At 40.6% G+C, this 18,619-nt stretch overlaps 1 protein-coding gene across 5 annotated transcripts in view; it reads left to right on the forward strand.

Annotated features, from left to right (window-relative positions):
- The window catches only part of PHACTR3 (phosphatase and actin regulator 3), a 113,594-nt gene that overhangs the window by 44,437 nt on the left and 50,538 nt on the right, over positions 1 to 18,619 (forward strand). For all 5 annotated transcript variants that reach the window (XM_087750352.1, XM_087750353.1, XM_087750351.1 and 2 more), the window contains exons 2-3: positions 13,494 to 13,655; positions 14,532 to 14,609. In XM_087750352.1, the coding sequence (XP_087606478.1) occupies positions 13,494 to 13,655; positions 14,532 to 14,609 (240 nt within the window). The remainder of the gene's footprint in view (positions 1 to 13,493; positions 13,656 to 14,531; positions 14,610 to 18,619) is intronic.

Genomic DNA, 18,619 nt, shown 5'->3' on the forward strand with positions numbered 1-18,619 from the left:
GGTGATGTTCTGAAGGGCAGTCTCAACAGATTTCCTCACTGTTTTTTCTCATAATGGAGAAAATTTGGCCAGTTACACTTCCGTGATCTCACATTCTAAGATCTCTCCTCATTCATTTAAGAAAATGAGAGGAAAACAAGCTGTAGGCTTCTCTGCGTTTCCCAAATAAACTTTGTTATCCTCTTATGTAAAACACTAAGAGGATATTCCAAGTGGCAAAGAGCTTTATACACAGCTTCACTTAAAAGCAAAAACATAAAACATGTTTTGTTCTGCAGTCACAGAAATTTCAGTCATTTATTGTAAAGAATGGGCAATGTCAAAGGAACATATGGTATTTTTAGCTCTGCTTCATTACCCAATGTGGTAAACCAATCCTGAATACTTGTAACGTCTAAAAGCTTTCTCTGAGAAGAAAGGCTTTTCCTGCATAGTCTTGATTAAAGTCAGACTGTTATTGTCCAGAGGATCAGTAAACTGTCCTGAGCAGGAAGAGAAGGCTGCCTGCAGGATAAGTAGTCAGGTCTGAACAAATGGTGAAATGATAGCAAAAAAGAGAGTTGGGTGTAAAAGCAGAATGTGTATAGAGAAGAGGAAGGGTAGCCTAGTGAGAAAGGGAATAGTCCCTGATGGGGAGATGTAATTTCAGTGTGACAAACTCCTTGTCTGACCTTATGTTCAGGAATTTAGGGATGAAGCTCTATGTTAGAGGCAGATAAGCTCAAGTTAACGTGACTGAAACAGGGCAGTATAAGGCATAATAATATGTGCCTATAAATGCAATAGAGCTGACAGGCACATTTGATACCGATATCCTCTGTTAATGTGTTTCACAACATTTTTTTACTGTTACGTTTGCTGTATGAATCCATTTGACCTGCCAGTGAATTTGGCTTATGCTTGAGTACATTGACCTCTCTTTCTTTCTTTTTCCTCTCTTACTGCACAAGATCCTTGCCCTGGTTTGATATGCTCTGCTCAGTCTAGCCATGAACCAAAGTATGAGGGATCTGGCTTATTCTAAACAAAGTTATGGGATTTCAGAATGAAGAATAGTTTTCTGCCATAAGCTTCCCCTATTGTTTCTAAATATAATATTATAGGTAGCCTCAAACAGAGATTTAGTTTGGATATACCTTACACTGTATAGGAAGGAGCATGCAATGATGAACATGTTAGCTTGGAATAGCATGGATCAGCCTGGCAAGCACTGAACACCCGTCCAGTTCTTATAAAAGCCTGTGGATTTTAGAGTTTCTTGGAACGTCACAGGATCAAATCCAAATTATGACTAGACCAGGGAAATTCAATACCATCATTACACAAAACCATCACAAAGTCAACAGCAGTCTGAAATCTCTGCAAATGCTGAAGAACAATAGCATAAGTTTCAAGACAGAGTGATATGGAAATCTTTAAATATCTTAGTTTTCATTACACTCATAAGTAATCTGTTTTTGCAGCTAAGATACTTCTTCTATTAGCTCCCATGTAGGTTTCTGGCACAAAGAAGCTTTCAGGAGATTTTTGTGGCTTTTTAGTGGTATACCCCAAAACACACATAGGCCCTCTCATGAGGAAGCAGTTATTATAATATTGTGGGGGGGTCTTGTTTCCAGCTCTCCATGACTCATGCAAGCAGCTGAGAACACAGTTAAAATATGAAAGCTGAAAAGAACCTGAGAAGAGGGAGTAGTTATTCCACTTCTCTTTCTCTTGGAAGAACTAAAAAATACATAAATTTAGGTCAGACAGGGTAAAAATATTCCATGCTGTTTTTCCTTTCATGCTATTTGGGCTTTGTGAGACTTATAAAAACAGGCCCAGGGTATGGTTGAAATGAACAAGACTATTGTTTAATAAAACCCTCATGCATTGAAACAGAAACTCAGTTCATATTCTATGGTGGTTTGAAAATGAAAGTTTTCTTTCATTTCTAACAGATCTGGTTATCCATCTTGCATAAAAAACAATAAAATAAAAATCTAGAAAGAAAAAAAAAAGAGAGAAGGAAACAAGAGGAAAAAGTCCAAGTAGTCTTGCTGATGAAAGGCAAATGTTAGAAAAACATTCATTAGATGATTCCTTCTCAAAAACATGACCCAACTGAAAATCAAGAGCTGGAGACCAAAGAACTATCCGGGATTGACAGTCCATAAAACCCATGTGAATTTAAAACCTGTTCCCAGTAAAATTAACAAAACTTGTCTCTGCAAAGACAGAGCCTCCTGACATGCTTTGAATTTTGAAAATGGTAGTTATTTTTTGTTCTTTTGTTCACTGACCAGCGGAATGGAAGTGTCATCATGTGCTCCCTAGACACTTCTCAATACTGTATAATCTCATCTTTTTTTTTTTTTTTTTATACACCACTGCATTATAAATTAAGTCTGTAAATGTAGAACTGGGGCAATCTTATCTGTTCAGACAAAATGTGCAGAACAGGACTTTCATCAGCAATTTCCGTATGTATGTGAAACATGATACAGGGAAGGTTTGTTATACCAAGGCAGATTTAAGCTGCTCCACATCCACCATGCTGGCCCCGACCACTAAGTTGACTTGACAAAGCCATGGGAAAATTTGTTAGTAGGAAAATCTTGTGCAACTCAGAGTTGCTACAGCTTCTCCTGTTTTGTCTGCAGGCTGATCTAGGGTGGGCAGGCAATGCCTGATGCATTAACCACGTGGTGACACTTATGCAAACCTTCCAGGCACTTAAAGGCAGATGTGGGGAACCTTTACCAATGCAGCTATAGACTTTTAAATGCAAATGCTGCTAGTGGGATTTTAAAATATAAAAAACCCCATTTCTCAGCAGTTATAATTTACATTTTAGTTTAGCTCATAGCATTCTTTGTATCTGCTTTGAATATGTTTTATGCTAACTCCTTCCTCCTCTGTTTATTTCAGTTTAAGGTAGTTCTTTCCAAGATAGTGTAACCACTGTAGTCATTAAACATCATGCTTGTACATACTTTGCCTAATATTCCTAAGAGATAGTAACCATCTGCAAACATATTGTTGAGATTTATTATGTGACCTTTGCAGTTGTTGTAAGCAGTACAACCTAACTAGCCTACAAAGTTTCTCCTTGAAAAGAATATGAATATTAGAATGGTGTTTAAGACATTTCTCTCCCCTTCTTTCAAATGTAACCATTTCAAGAAATTATTGATGCATTTGCTGACTTGTTTTTAGCAACAATTGTCTAGTTTGTGTGGAAAGAATGTTTTATGAAGTAATAAATGAATACAAAACTCAGTTCTTGCACTGAACTGCATAAAGACTCACTCCAATTAATGAAATCAGTAGAACTCTGGTTAAATGCAAAGCCCTTTCTCCACTAAATTCAGTGCACTATAAACCTTAGAAAAGAAAAAGCTAAAACAAACTCATCCATCTGTGCATTAGAGTAAATTTGCTTTTTCTGTCACAACCATAGCATCATTCTAGCAAGTTTGAAAATGTCATTATATCTGTTTTGTTAATTTATGCATAGCAATTTCATTGATGCTAAAACGTCTTGCTGAAGGGCTATAGGGAGTTATATGCTGTTCTGGACATAAGGATATGTAACAGATGAGCGTAGTATATGGGCATTTCAGATAAGCTGTAATATGGGCTAAAGCCCAATACAAGGGAATTTTTACTTTGCCAAATATTTAAGAGCCAAAGTCTTGATGACAGTGAGTACTTTCAGTACCAACAACTCATAGGAATTTGCATATGTGTTTAGGGGCTTTTGAATCTCGTAATTTAGTAAGAGAAATAATGATCTTTATCCTTCCTCTGGAAAGAAAATACAGGAATTCTTAGTTCATTTTTGGAAGGATGGTTGTTTAGTTTGGCTGGCATTTTTGTTTTAAAGAAGAATCTTGTTTTCTTTGCACTTTGTATGGGAAGAGCGCTTTCTCTGTCAAGTTAGAGTCACAAGATCACACTATGTAACAAATGCACGCCAGAAGATGTTGAGTCCTCAACACCAGCTGTTCACAGACCCACTTCTAATGGGCTGCATTACTTGCTAATGCAGACACAGCCAATATATCACATTAGCAAAAGAAACAGCATTTACTTTCGTAGTTCTTCTTCCTGCTTGGCTGCTGGGTGACACAGAGTTAATGGACAGAGATCGCTGTTCTCCTACCCAGTTCTCATTTTGTTGTTGACATGTGGGATATTGTCTCTCTATTCTATTTCTTACACAGAGCAAGGATTACAACTCAGCAGTTTATTTTTCCTAGCTCCTATAATACCAGAAGGAAACAACCTGGAATGGAGTCAGTCCAAGAGCTGCAGGGGAGACAGCTTTATATATTTTAAGTAATTTCCATGCTCACTCCTTGCCCTGAAGATCCTGCCATTCCCATTAGGAATAGATTGCGGTCTTGTTTCAGACAAACAATGATAATCACTACAGTAAATTTGATAAGCAATTATTTCTCTTGGCCCTCAATCAGTAAAGAATTTAATTTTAGAAGGCATACTGCTCTATTAGCACTTTAAAGATTGTTACCCAGAGCCCGTCTATTTGGAAACAGAATCTCGATTTTTAGAGCATGGACCTCCCAGGAAGTCATTAATTTTTAAAGATAGTCAGATCTCTACAGTTAAGCATGTTGAAGTGTTGTTAGATCAGTGCTTTAAAGCCCTTATCTGAGCCTTGAGATAAGATAATGCCATGGTAAGGAGCAGGTAATGTTAACTTTACCACAAGATTTAACAGGTGAGAAGTGCCATTGCCCACAGAGACTTTGTACTGCCTGACTTTCTGCTCTGCATGTAGGCAGAGATGTGTCTGTCTTTTCAAGTATGCTGAGGACAACAGAAGGTTTGTGGTACCTTGCTGTCTTTTGAAGACTGCTGAGTATTTAGTATAATTGCCCCTTTGGAAAATACCAGCAGACAGTGGGACAAATGGATCTTTAAAAACAATGCCTCCCTCAAAGTATTTCCTACATGCGTCTCATATTTACAGAATGTTATGTGCAGCAAACCTAGCCTTCTCTAGAAAGTATTTAACCATTCATTCCGGTGATATACCCTCCTAAGAAGGGTTTAATCAGAATTTACATGCCCACCAAATGTAGAAATCACTGGCAGCTTTGTAACAGTTTTACAAGAAGCCAAATTGGATGCATAACCTTTAGACAAAAGTTGAATTCAGTCACTGGGCCTGTTTTCTATCTACCTTTCTCTGTAGCTGTTCTGGTTTATGTCATATTTTTGTTGTCTAAGTATTTTTTCGTCCAAATCTCTGTCCTATTCTGTATAGCAGGCCTGGAGTATGCACGAGAGACTGTCGACTAATGTGTATTTGTTGCCAACAGCTGTAAGGAAAGTGAAAGTGCAAAGCAGCAGGAGTAATAAAGGAAAAAAAAAGGCAGATGATCTTGCATTTCACAAAGGAGAAAGAATGTTTTCTATCTGCAGTAGTGGCCTTGAACAGTGACAGAGCACAAACAGAGAGTTGTGGTGCATTCAAGGGAAGAAGGAAATTATGCATTAAATTACACGGGCATAAAAGTGCATAGGACATGAGGATTTGGTTATTTCTCTAATATACAAGTTTGGGATGGATATAAAGTGAGAGCTGATTGTATCTGACAGACATAGACTAACATAAACAGAAGAGACTCTAAACAGGTCAATTCTGGGGCATGAATCCCAGAAAAAAGCAAATGCATAGTTCCCTGTTAGCAAGCACGGTGCTCTTACACCAATGACTTCCCTGGGTGTTACATGTCCCTCTAAATGTAACTGCTATTGGGGATAAGCTGCAGTGAAATGGATTTGAAGGTGCCTCTTGGAGACAGCACAGGGTGTGTTTCAGTCTGCAGACTCCCTGAGGAAGCTATAAAAAAACATCCTTTCAACAGGTTTGCAGCAAGGCTACAGCTAATTAAACAACTGCAGGTGATGAAACAGTGGTCCTGCAGTGCAGACAACAGCTTTACTACTACGAGTGCATGGGCATGGAAAGCCTAATTCAAGCTATTCCTGTACTTCCTGGACTTGGCCTCCCTTTGTTCCACAGAGCAGCATCTCTCCAAGAGGCTTGGGGAAACTGTCTGGTCCTGGGAATTTGTAACACCTGTGTGGTACAAAACCCTTTGCAGATGCAGGATGGACAAGGCTTGCTGCACAGTCTGGCTCTTGGCCCTCTGAGGCACGGCTCATTTGACTTCATTTGAATAGATTTTTTGTGAATCTCAGGAGATGCTGCTCTGTCTGGTGCCTGAGCAAGCTCTCACTGGGTGAGAAGCATGCAAATGTCAAGATTCCTCTCTTGAAAGAAGATACCGTACAGGCTCGGGTAACTGAATTGTGATTATACAGCAATCCTTCCTTAGTCTCGTTTCTTACTGTTATTTAGTTTTTCCTTATCCAGGTAAAGTTTGTTGTGGGTTCCTTTACGCAAACACTGAAAAACTTAGTTTGTTAATGAATTGCTAATGTCACACTGTGCATTGTAAATCACAGGAAGTGCTACTGGGACTTGACACAATGATCCACAAGCATGAAAAGTTCCCGATTAATTTCTTTACACCTTGGCTCATATGGTGGTAATGCCGTTAGGTGATATGTCAACTTCATGAAGGAACATTTTCTGGAAGAAATCACAAATCTCAAGCATATAAAGCGTATTTTTATCTAAGAGATTTAGCTGGAGTTGCCACTTCCCTGCTCTCTTTCCTTTGATAACTATAATCTGTTTCCCCGTTCACTTCAGCTAAAGCTTGTTTTAAAATCCAAATACTTTGAAGGGAAGCTCAGCATGACAGAATAGAAATAAACTTCCTTGGCAAGCACAGCCCCCTTCTACCACCCACAAATTATGTTTTGGGTTTTTTTTTTTCCTCCTTCAATTAAAGAAAAATGTTAAATCATAATTTAACATGCTAAAAAGCAGTAGGAGTTATAGAACAAGGATATATGGCAAACATTTGAGTATGAAGTGAAAATGGAAGCTCAGACTCTGGAGAACACACGAATGGTAGAAAGGAAAGCACAGTAACTTGCATTTTCATGCAGGGAAGTATAAAAAACTAATCAGGATTCATACCACCCAGCTAAAAGAAAGGTGATACAGCCCAAGAACAGCCTGTACTCAGTGGAAGCTGAATCCGGAGCTGTTTTGGATATGGTGCTTGTAAAGGACTCTATTCCCCTTCGTCATTCTGCCATTTATCTTAGTATTTTTACCCTGCCTTCATGTATCTCCATGAGTCTGAAGTCTGCACGAATTTACTGTGCCAGATTTTCTCCCCAAGGTAACTCAATGAACGATGTACTTATCACGTGGATGAGCCTGGTCCACTGTCCATCTGTTTCCTTACGGGATTAAGTATTGGATGAGATCAAATCCAAGGTGGGAAATAATGAACATAAAGGATTACAATTTTGAGAACAAACAGATAAGAATTCAAGCCATTTTTACCTATGCTGTTGACCATAGAAAACCTAAACATTTGGATAGCTAAATGCTTCAATTTGCACCTCAATCCTGTAATTTTCCCTACTTTGTTTCAATATTTTTCTGGTGTAACAAATATTATGTGTCAGAGCAACAATCTATGTCATGTCAGCAGCTGTGCATCCAAAATTAGCTTATGATTACATTCAGTAATGTACTACAGGTACCTTGCCTTTTCTGAATAACTAAACTGTTAGGAATTAGGTTTTCTGTTTTACAAAGGATTCTGTGTAAATTTTTCCAAACCAACCCAAAATAATACTGAAACATTCACAGCTTCAAATACAAAGTCCTTCAGAAAATAAATAAATCTCAGGTTCATCAAAAGCTTTTTTCTCATTTCTAATTTTAATTTCTAATTTCTAACAGTCATTCAAAATTGGAAAAATCAGAATACTATGTGTTCAAAAAACTGAAATGGAGACTTCAAACTGGAACATTCCACTGCAGTTTTCTTTCAAAGAGAGTCAAGAAAGAGAGCATGTCTGCAGAAATGCAGGTGACAAAACATTTTTAGAACAAGGAAGAGCTCCATCAGAGGAAACATCTAACTAGTGCAATAAAAAACCTCTTCAGTATGAGTTCTGCTTCTCAAAAACATAACAGAAGTGTTCAAAGGCTCCTAGACACAAACAATTTGCCGCTATCCTGCAGACTGAATTATTGTGATCAGTTCTTCCTCTGTCAGCATGTTAAACTAAGGAAAAAGGCGTTTGTTCCTGCTGCTAATTCTCTTTCCCAAAGCTCAGAATAGTCCTTACTCTAAAACCAAGACAACCTTTCTGCCCTCTTTCCCCTGCAGGTTTCTCTCACTAGATAAAAAATACCCTCTGTATAGAGAGAAGTGCTGTTTCTCGGCTAACCTCACAGATGTCTGGCTTGCATGATGCAGGACCGACCAGCAGTAGACATGAGCCCTTTAAAAGCTCAGGTTTCCCTGTGACATCCTCCTTAACATCCTTTTTAGATGTAGACACTAAGTCTAGGCAGCACTGAAAGTTAGTGATGGTAAAGGCACCTCTATCCCAAAAGCCAAAATGGTAATTTTGATTCCATTCGCTGTCTCTACCCTCTGGAGTGGACCAAAGGGAACCTTTTTTTTTTTCCCCCCACTTTTTTAACTCTGTATCTGAGTTGCAAAGACAGATGCAATGACAACAAACAGGAGAACATGCAGAGCTGCATTACAAACCAATTCATCAGCACACACAGCACTCCTGCCTTACAAATTTGCCTGCAGCTCTTGTCTGCTGCGTTATTTTTAAACTGCCTGCAGGTTGCAGATTTTTCAGTGGTCCTCCTAACAGTGTACACAGAGGATTTAGCAAGGCACAACTTCCATTACCATGAATTTAAGTTACCAAAATTCCCAGCACATTAAAATTCAGCATCCTTCATCTTCCCATAAACTTCTTGCTGCAATTTGCATATTCACAAGAGGGCATCCCAAGTCTCTTACAGCCTTTCTCCGTGGCAAGGTCACTATAACTTGGCTCTGCATCCCTGATGTTCCCAACTGCCATACACCAGCCTGCAGAGTGCAGCCTGCAGTTGCTATAATCAGCAACCCAGGCATCAAGACTTTTTGGCTCATCATGGAAAACCCAAGAAGATAGACCCAACTGACTGAACCCAATGCTCAGTTTCACAACACTCTTATCACCAGACGTGATTGTCTCAGCACCAAAACCATCTGCTGTACAAACGAAGGCTATGTGCAGGCATAGGGCACTCTTCCATCACACATCCAGGACTCAAACTTCACACTACTCCCAGCAAACCTGCCCCACTTCTGTGGGAGGCTGGATGGGATAGAGTCAGGGCTTGACATCTGTAAATGGGAGAGCTTCTATGTGCAGAAAAACTGCACGATCCATGCACAATTCCTATGGAGAAGGGACTAACAGGAAGAGTATTCTATCTACGCCACCACAATACTTTAAAGAAGAAAGCAATGGAGCATTTTTCAGAAACACTGATCACCACAACTGCTGCTGATGTAAACAGAAGCTGCAGATGCTCAGGCTTTCCGAGGGGTCAGACCCTGCAGCCAAATGTAACGAATATTATGGTTTGTTTCCTTCTTCTCTGTTGCCTGGTTTATTCTGCAGCCGAGAGCAATACTGCAGAGCAATATCCATCAGGTCAGAACCCCTCCTCTCATCTGATTTGGGATGTCTGGGACATCGTGCCATTCGCACTCTTGACCGCTGTTAGAAGCTCTAGAAATTACCCCAGCTAGCACTGCAAGAAGCACTTGCCCAGCATCATCAGCAGGGGCACAGACACGTTTGCTTCCACCCCTTTGACACACACAGAGCAGATTACAACTGTGTGATATATGAGGGGTTTTGTTTGGATCTGGAGCTCCAGCACAGAAGCCTTTGCCCTCAAGAGGGTACAGCAGGGTCTAGAAAATAATTTCTGTATAAACAGTCAACAAGCTTCAGTCAGAGCAAAATGCTCTGGCCCCACAGGGCTGACAACTGTCTCCCTGTGGGACAGCATGGGACCAATTGGTCTGTCTCAACAGCGATGGCCAAGCAGAGCCTGGCCTCCCTGTGTTGGGTAGGGTTCGCTTGCTGTGCTGTGGGTTAAGCCTGTGCTTGCTTGACCCTGTATAACAACTGTCCCTCAGCCTTCTACGTTACACAGCTAGTTAAGCTCATCTCTCCCTGCTGACATGGGGAGTTTCAATTTGGCTCTCGGCTGTGTATATTCTGCAGACATCCTCTGTGTAATTGCATGGCCTGGCCCCAGGCTATCAGGCTCTGGGAGAAATAACTGCATTATTCTACAGAACAGTTAGCATAATTAAAATATTGACTGCAGATTAAAAAATGTGCTGAATATTTCCACAGAGCGGTTGGAGGGTTGGCAAGTCTTGGCAGCTTGTTGGCTGCAGGAACTGGCTGATATTTAGGTGCGCCTTCTCCTTCAGTATTCATTGCTGTACGTGGGAACTGCTTTTTGTGCTGTCAACTTCTTATCTCCCAAGCAGCCAACCCACAACCAAGAAAAAAAATGAACTGACTGGAAATGAGGAGCTCCAAGGGCTTTCTTGTAATTCTTGTTGCCAGTAAGACCATTTCCTTGTTATTTATGACTTCAGGACATCTGTCTTACTGTGTCTCTATCTATTTTTATTTGTGTCCATCTCTCCAAATGCAGAGTGTAGGAACTGCATATGGTGAGAATGTACCAGGTGATAAAACCATTTGCTTAAGAACTGCCTGTACCATATGAGAGGCATTAATAAAGTTAAAAAGCCCACGAAAACTTCCACTGAAACTTTTGTTTTAGCTACTATTCCTTCTTTGACATTTGCTTTCTATCTGTATTTAATCTGTAACCAAAGTCTAAGGAGTAAAATCCTTACACTTCCACAACCTAGAGGGCAGAAGGGGATCGAAGAAACCCACTTGGTAGGGCTGGTAGAAACTGCAGAAGCACTGATCACTACAGGGCACTTAAGGAATCCTTAGTGCCTTTGCAGTATCTCCCCGTTCTCTTTCTTAGGGGAATGTCTGGGATAATAAACATTGCTAGAGACACACAAGCTGGGCTTTGAATGACTTCCTGGTTCTGTCCACTCCCCCTGCTATCTGGCAAAAAAGGTAAAATGAACTCATGCTACCAGCGTTAAACAAAACATGTGGACGATGCCTAAACCACTTTGCAGACACCTACATCCTGAATGAAATGCAGTAGGATCAGTAACTTGCCAAGGTACTGCTTTAAATCAGCTTCTTATTTAATCTTCACTTACATGCTTGAGAAATTCCTGGGATGGTAGGAAGTGTTTGAGCACCAGTGCAGTCTCCACTGGTCTCCAGGGATGGCTAACCTGAAGCTGTCCTACTCCACTGTAGCTTCCAGGGACAAGGGTCTGATTTACAGTCTGATCTACAGCTCTTTTGAGATGAGCTAGTTTTGTGAACATTTCCATTCCCACTCAAGGGAGGTCACAAGAAATGGCTAAATGCTATTTTCTGAGGCTTCTATTACAGCTTTAAAGTAATCATAACAGCAAATTAATAGCAGATCTACTCTGCCATTTTCCGTTCTCATTGCCATCTCTGTAATCAAGAGCAGCTCTACTTCTTCAAAGCTTATTTCTGCGATACTTGTTAGTTTTGAATACACAATTAGGAAAGGAGCATGAGATCTTGGCACTCCAGCTGTGGTCTGTAGGCTACTGCCCTCCTTCTGTGCTAGGTTCATTGCTAGTTTCTGCTCTCAACTTAATATTGACCTCCAAACTGTAAATCATAAATACCACCTTGGGTAGACACCATTCTTTCAAAGGCAAAAATATATTTTTATTTACATTTTAAATATCTTCTAAATTAAACCCCAAGATAAACTCTGTGGAATGAGACAAAAGATGCTCTAAATTCAGTACACAGAAAGAGAAATTCACTGCGCACGCATGGTGTAGGGGGCAGGAATTGTTACAGCCTTTTCTCTGCTCTGATAGTTCACATGGCCCCAAGTTTTTAGTTTGTCTCCACTGAATGATTCATCTCTATTACCAGTATTTTCAAAATTAAATGGAAGAGGAGGAATGTGTTGATTCCCCTGCTGTGTTTAATAATCTTCTAAAAATTGTTTCCTGTTTACCTGGAAATCCCCACCTCCATGCTGTGATTTAAGCATTTTCACCCTGTTAACTTAAAAACAAAGCCTAGAAGATGCTGTATAGTTTTTATCTTGCAGCCATAAAGCAATTTATGATAAATGTTGTTGTTCCAGAGAGAAATTACTTGGAAATGTGCATATGTTCATAGTTCCACATTGCTCATTTAAATCATAACTGATTGTTGAAAAAAACAATTCAGTTTTTATTCATGTAACATGTCTGATGACTGATGGCAGCTTCTCTTTTAACAATCACTGTGTTGGTGCTCAAATACAAAGCTCAGTAAAGCCATCAATAACCCCATTTATGGAACTGTGCTACTTACTTTCATGGTACTGGCTAGCACACAACTGTGAATAGTCAGTATGCATTGTTTCGTGCAAGACTTGCCTATGAGCAAAACTTACGGTGTATTTTCAAGACAAAATACTAAAAATACCTAAACTGCTTTTCCAGCTGAAGAATTATCTCTGAACTCCTGTGGCTTGGCTGGACAAAAGGGAAAGAATTTTCCCTTTAGCTTCCTCAAGAAATAAATTTCCACAACAGTTCTGGGATTTTACTTACGTAGCACATATCAAACAAACTATTCTTACATAAAAGATTTGCATTAGCTCACACAAGTCAGTGTGTTCTGTGTTAGGTTATGTGAAAACAGTTCATTTAAAAGGCAGCAGTATCCTGTGGCCTGAGAACAGAACTGGAAGCTGGGAATTCAGAAGGGACCTGAGCTTTCTCACACTTCCTCTCAGCTTTTCATACAGGTCTAAATTTTTCTAAATGAACATTACATTTATGTGATTAACTGGAGGCCGCATGGGCCTGGTTTACTGATGTGTTAAATTTCTACTGCTTCTATTAAAGCTATTGGGAGCTCTCAGCTCTCCACGTTTCAGAAGGCTGTAATGCAGTTAGACACAGCCCTTGGGAGGGAGAGTAACACCATTACCTTGGTGAGTACCAGGCACGGACAAAGGTAGGAAAGTGATGGAATAAAGCATAGGGTGTACAAATTCAGCATGTCCCTCTCTCTATGGGCCTAATATCCCTGATTAATCCATGAGGGATGGTGGCAGTGGAGATACTGAAATATTTGGCATCCAGACAGGTACTGTGCAAGACCATAGGCAAGAGAGCAGCTGGTAGGAAGCACTGGGCTGGCACAGTGAGGTTGAACGCCTCTCTGGCTGGCGTCCCTCAGCCTGGCTGCCGGCTCCAGCAGTGCAGAGACTTTCTTTCAAAGTCTTGCACTACTTATCTCGGTGACTAGACTGAATGCTTGTTAGCTGGTGAGCCTCATTTGCCTCCCCTTTTTAAGTCTATGCAGCAGCTTTTTGTCTAACAGCTGGCTTTCCTCTCTTCTCCTCTCAGATGAGATGGAGCAGTCCCCTGCAATGCATTCTGACTACTTGGTCTCAGGGATTCGAACTCCGCCAGTGAGGAGGAACAGCAAACTGGCAACACTGGGCAGGATCTTCAAACCATGGAAGTGGCGGAAAAAGAAAAACGAGAAGCTAAAGCAGACATCTGCAGGTAGGACGAGAACAAGAGAGTGATGCTGCACAGAGCAAAGCTTAGTTTGGGCAAAATTTGCTTACATAGGAAATGTTAATGGTGACCTGATCTAAACCTAATTCAGAGATTTCATCATGTTACAGGTTAATAATATTTGAGGCTAGATAGAGCCCATATAGACTGACTTCCTATATAATACAATATAGTACGTTTAGAAGAAAAGGTCAAAATACGAGAGTGAAGCACAAGCCTTAACACAGACTGCTTTTCATGGGCTGTCCCTTCTCCAAAATAGGCTACATTTATGGCCCCAAGTATCATCACCCCTTTTATTTGGGGTGAAGATTATATAGGTCACAGTAACATTATGAAAAGTGACAGGAGGGAGCTACAGCATGTAAAATGCCTTCCCTCAAGCAGCTGTCTCTGCGGTGAAGAAGCCCAGCACACAGCACTGCCTGCTCTCGCTAGTCTCCAGGGATGTCCCAGGAGATCAGTAAGGAGACAGACTCACTTTCCTAAGATAGGATGGTGCAATTCCCTGCACTTGCCCTGATATCCTGTGGAGCATCACAGTAAAGGGTGCCACTTCCTGAGGCAGCTCCAACGTGCTGAAGGCTCTAATATCCCAGTTACTCCGCACTCAGTGTGATCAGACAGTAGGTTAGATCATAAATCTCAGCTCTACATGAGGGTGATTTTACAGATATTTTAACAAAGGAAAAGGCACAAGCAGGCTGACCAGTCCATGCTCCCCAAAACAAAATCCTTGTGGTTCTTTCCAAGCACATAGTAGTTGAGACTAGAGGGAATTTCCACATTGCATCTTTCTCACTCCATTATATGAATACTCTGTTGTTAACTGGTGCTGTGTTATGCTACTACTTCATGCAGTGCTGGAGAAGAAGATGACAGCACGACAAGGTCGGGATGAACTCATTAAGAAAGGCCTTCTGGAGATGATGGAACAAGGTAAGTAAAAATTCTTCATCTTTTTTATCAAAGTCTTTTCCAGGACAACAGGAAACACATAATTGCAACAGAAGAAACCTAACAAACAAATGAATAAAAAGGAAAACCTTCAATCCAAACAGAGAAGAAAATTCAATATCTGAATTAAGCACATCTTTTTTCAAATTTCTCCCTGCTGCAATCAATCCATGCAGTTTAATTTTTGATGTTTTACCATCTTGAATGCAACTCCATCTTCGCTTGATTTATACATGGTGCAGATCTGAGCTGGTACGTATGTTTTATGCAATTGCTCTAAACCTAGCTAAATCCTACTGCCAAGAAAGTCAGCTAAAGCTGGTATAAATATAAACTTAAACATACAGATGCATTCAGCTAACATGCACAATCCATGAATTCAAATCTCATAAAACGATACTAATCTGATGTTTTCAGCTGTCTTTCTGGTAAACCAAGTTTGTGACAAAACGTATTACCGTTCTGCCTGGTTTTCATTCACATGGAAAAGTGAAGCATTTGGTAGTGTCATTTTAAAGCTTTCCTGAGTACAAACCAGGTTCAGCAGAAGTCATTGCATGAAAGATGATAAAATGTCAGAAACATGCACAAAGGACTGTGGTTCTGTATATCCCTGCTCCAAAGCCCTGACAGGTCCTCAAGGGAGACAGAGATCTGGGTGACTATTCTGCGAGATCAAGCGAGCTCCCAAGGTTATGGACAACATCCCAATTGCCATTTCCACCTAAACAGAGATAAAAAAATAAATCCATCTTTACTTTGAAAACTTTATATCAGAAAGTACTGTCATGAAGAAAGATTGGCCTTTTGAGTTTGACCAATCTGATAGACAGAAATTATGTTCTTTGAAACTAATAATTGAGTTTCTTTGTATAAAACAAATGCCATGCCTATAAATAGCCTGTGGGACAATACTCAGTGATGCTATTCTGGAGTGTAACCGAGCAACTGAAGAGTCAGAAAAAGAGCATTTTAAACAGATTTTTTTTTTTCATTGCAGTAAAGCAATTTTCATATTATTTTATGGGATATATTTTAATATGAATTTCATGTTCAAATTAAAAAAAAATCTATCAAACCATTAGTTTATTCTAAAATGGAAGGTTTTAGAAAGCTCATTTTTAATTCTGTCCATTGTACTCTGTATGTCTCTCATAATTCTAAATAATTAGTTGCCCTATTAGCATATTAGCCCTATGGGATAGAAAAATACACCCCATTTCTGCTAGGATTATGGAAGCTCCCCATAATCCATGAATTTGAAGACATGGCTATTCTAGAGCTTTGTCAAAGCATAGTAAAATAAAATGTCTGTAGAGCACATTAAAAGGTAATAATAATAATAATGAATCAATAAACCTCTTGCATGCATAAAGAACTGGCTGGGAGGAAAACAGATGATGCTAAGTTGCAAGGTCACTTTAACAAAATTAAAATAGTTTAAATAAATACATATAGTGCAGTGAGAAGTGATGACAAGCTGTGCTTTCAAAAAGGCAGCTGCAAACAGACTGCTTACCTGTCTGCAATAAAGTTGAATAGCGCTCCTATAAACATCAAACAAATTTTCAGTACCACCCTGCTGCCCAGAAAGGAAAGAATGGCTAACAGTCAGTTGAAGGACATTGCAGCCACCTGCAAGTTATTTTTCTTTACAGTGTTGTGAATCTCCAGGGTTATTTTATTATATTATTAGTAGAAGCAGCTTATTAACTGGAATCAAAAATTGACCCAAATAATTCTCAGTGAATTATTAGTGCCCTACTTGGACTGAGCTGAAATGGCAGCAGTTTCAAGGCTAAGTCCTCGTTTATGCAGTAAGGTGCAATTGTCAAAGCAGCAATATTATGCTAAAAGACTACAGTAAATCCTAAAATCCCTCTATTTCATCAGGCTCTACTCCACTTCCAGAGACCTGATTCCTGCTTACTTTCATAAACAGCCCAAATAGGGATGAAGCTGAGAAATCTCCAGATCTGCTTCATGCATTTACAATAGCTGTGTCACACTCCAGTTTTGTAGCACAAGGTCTGTCAAGCAGCATTTTGAACTGGACTGTTTGGCTCAGAGCAAAGCTGGCGCGGAATCTGCATCAATCTGTGAGCAGCCCAGGGTGAAATTGCACCGTCCTTGCTTTGGTGATGAGTCATCCTAACAGGTTATGTCACCCTTTCTCCTCACACAACCCCAAAGCCCAGCTGCCCAGAGACACTGCGCAGACGAAGTTGCACAGCCTGGGCCCCTTCTGTCTTCTCCTCTCTAGCTCTGCTCACACAGGGCAAATACAGCTTTGCTGTAGGGAACCAACTTGTCTGGCATACAGCGGGATTCCTTCCCAACTAAATTACAGCCCTACTTCTTCCGATTACTTTGCAAAACTCAAGACTCTCTGCTGCTTTCCTTACCAGTGGATCTAAGGTCTGCGATTTCTCCTGTCCCCAGACTGTCTCTAAAATATCATGTTGGGACCCACTGCCAATCAAAGCAGCATATCCACTTTGATCGAAGTATGAGCTGATCATTTCTGACCAGGAACATCACTGTTGTGAGTCTCAGATGCTCCTCAACAGAAATTCTTCAACAGGGCTGTCTTCTGCTTGTCATTACTTCATTAGTCACTACACTTCCCATCGGCTGGGATCTGAAGGAACTCATGTCTGTGACTGCAGTTTCATTGTGGCACAGCTGTCAGCAGCTTGCCTTTCCAAAGGATGTGAGGAAGGAGCAAAGCAGAGTTACCTTGAAAACATTCAGGGAGCTTCCCCCGATATTTCTCCCCATTGTGAGCACAAAACTCATCAGATGTAGCTGTACTTAAAGCAGTGAGAGATAAGGGCTCCCTATCAAATAATGCAGCTGTTAATACACCAATGATTATGTATAGGCTGCCTTCACAATGAGCTGAAATGTAGGCAATGAACTTTTTCCCCCCTCCCCTTCCTTGTATCATAGCAACTGTGCTACTGCAGGGGCTATTTTAAGAACAGTAACTTTTCACCAAACGTGATTATGAGGCAGACTGAGTGAGCTCAGCATGCAAAAACACTGCATCGCTTCCGCAGCATCTCTGAGCCAAAATCTGATAACCTTACCCAAAAGGGCAATAAATTACCGTGCAGATTGTCCAAATAGTATTAAAAAGGAGTAGCTGTGAATGTTCGCTATTTTAAATGAACGTTCAAGAAACTTGTCATGATATCATTGCAAGAAAACATAGCCCTGTCAGGAGCTTCCAGAAAGGAGTGTCTAGGGCTGAGAAATACAAGTTAGGAGGTCAGGGGTGGACAGCAGACGTGTCCATCAGCATGGAGCTCTGGCTAGAGCGGGAAGTAATTGCTTTGGTTTGCAACAGTGATGTAGATCTTGTAAATTCTGAGAGAGTCATGAAGTAAAAGGATAGTTTGTATTCTGAGGACTCTTGCCTGAATAGGAGAATACTAGAAAAGCTTCAGTCATCAAGATGCATACAGCTGCAGGGATCACTGGCACAAAAATCTTTCACAGTAAGCAAAGGGAGCAGTTTCTAGGTCTGCATGAAGAGGGATTTGAATTTCTGATCAGCTCAATCACACAGGACACGCTTTTCAGAGCTGAGTAACTAAAACTATGCTCAAAACCTACAGTTTGGTAGGGAATATTAGCAGCCTTGCCTTCAGTAAGGCTCCAGCATTATTGCTGGGGCAGCTGGATGGCAGCGTGTGGTGCACAGAGCCTGACACAACTCCGACACGTCAGACCAACCTGTGCAGGTGCTGCAGCACAAGCTCTGCTCATGCAAGAAGTGCCTTCTCCCAGAGACCTCTGATTTCCTATGCCTGTACTCACCTCCCACACAGCAGGTGCTTACAGAGTACAGTGGCCTTCCTGTACATGCACAACGGCCATTTGCCCAGGCTGTTAGATGGCCACAGAAAAAGGTGCCCTGCTGAGAAAACTGGGTGGATATTAGTGGTGTCCAGATGGGCTGGTGTCCACAAGCTTTGCGTTACAGA

The sequence above is a fragment of the Nipponia nippon genome, unplaced genomic scaffold (assembly GCF_047370975.1).
Source record: "Nipponia nippon isolate SJK-2023a ecotype South Korea unplaced genomic scaffold, ASM4737097v1 scaffold_13, whole genome shotgun sequence".
NCBI classification, from domain to species: domain Eukaryota; kingdom Metazoa; phylum Chordata; class Aves; order Pelecaniformes; family Threskiornithidae; genus Nipponia; species Nipponia nippon.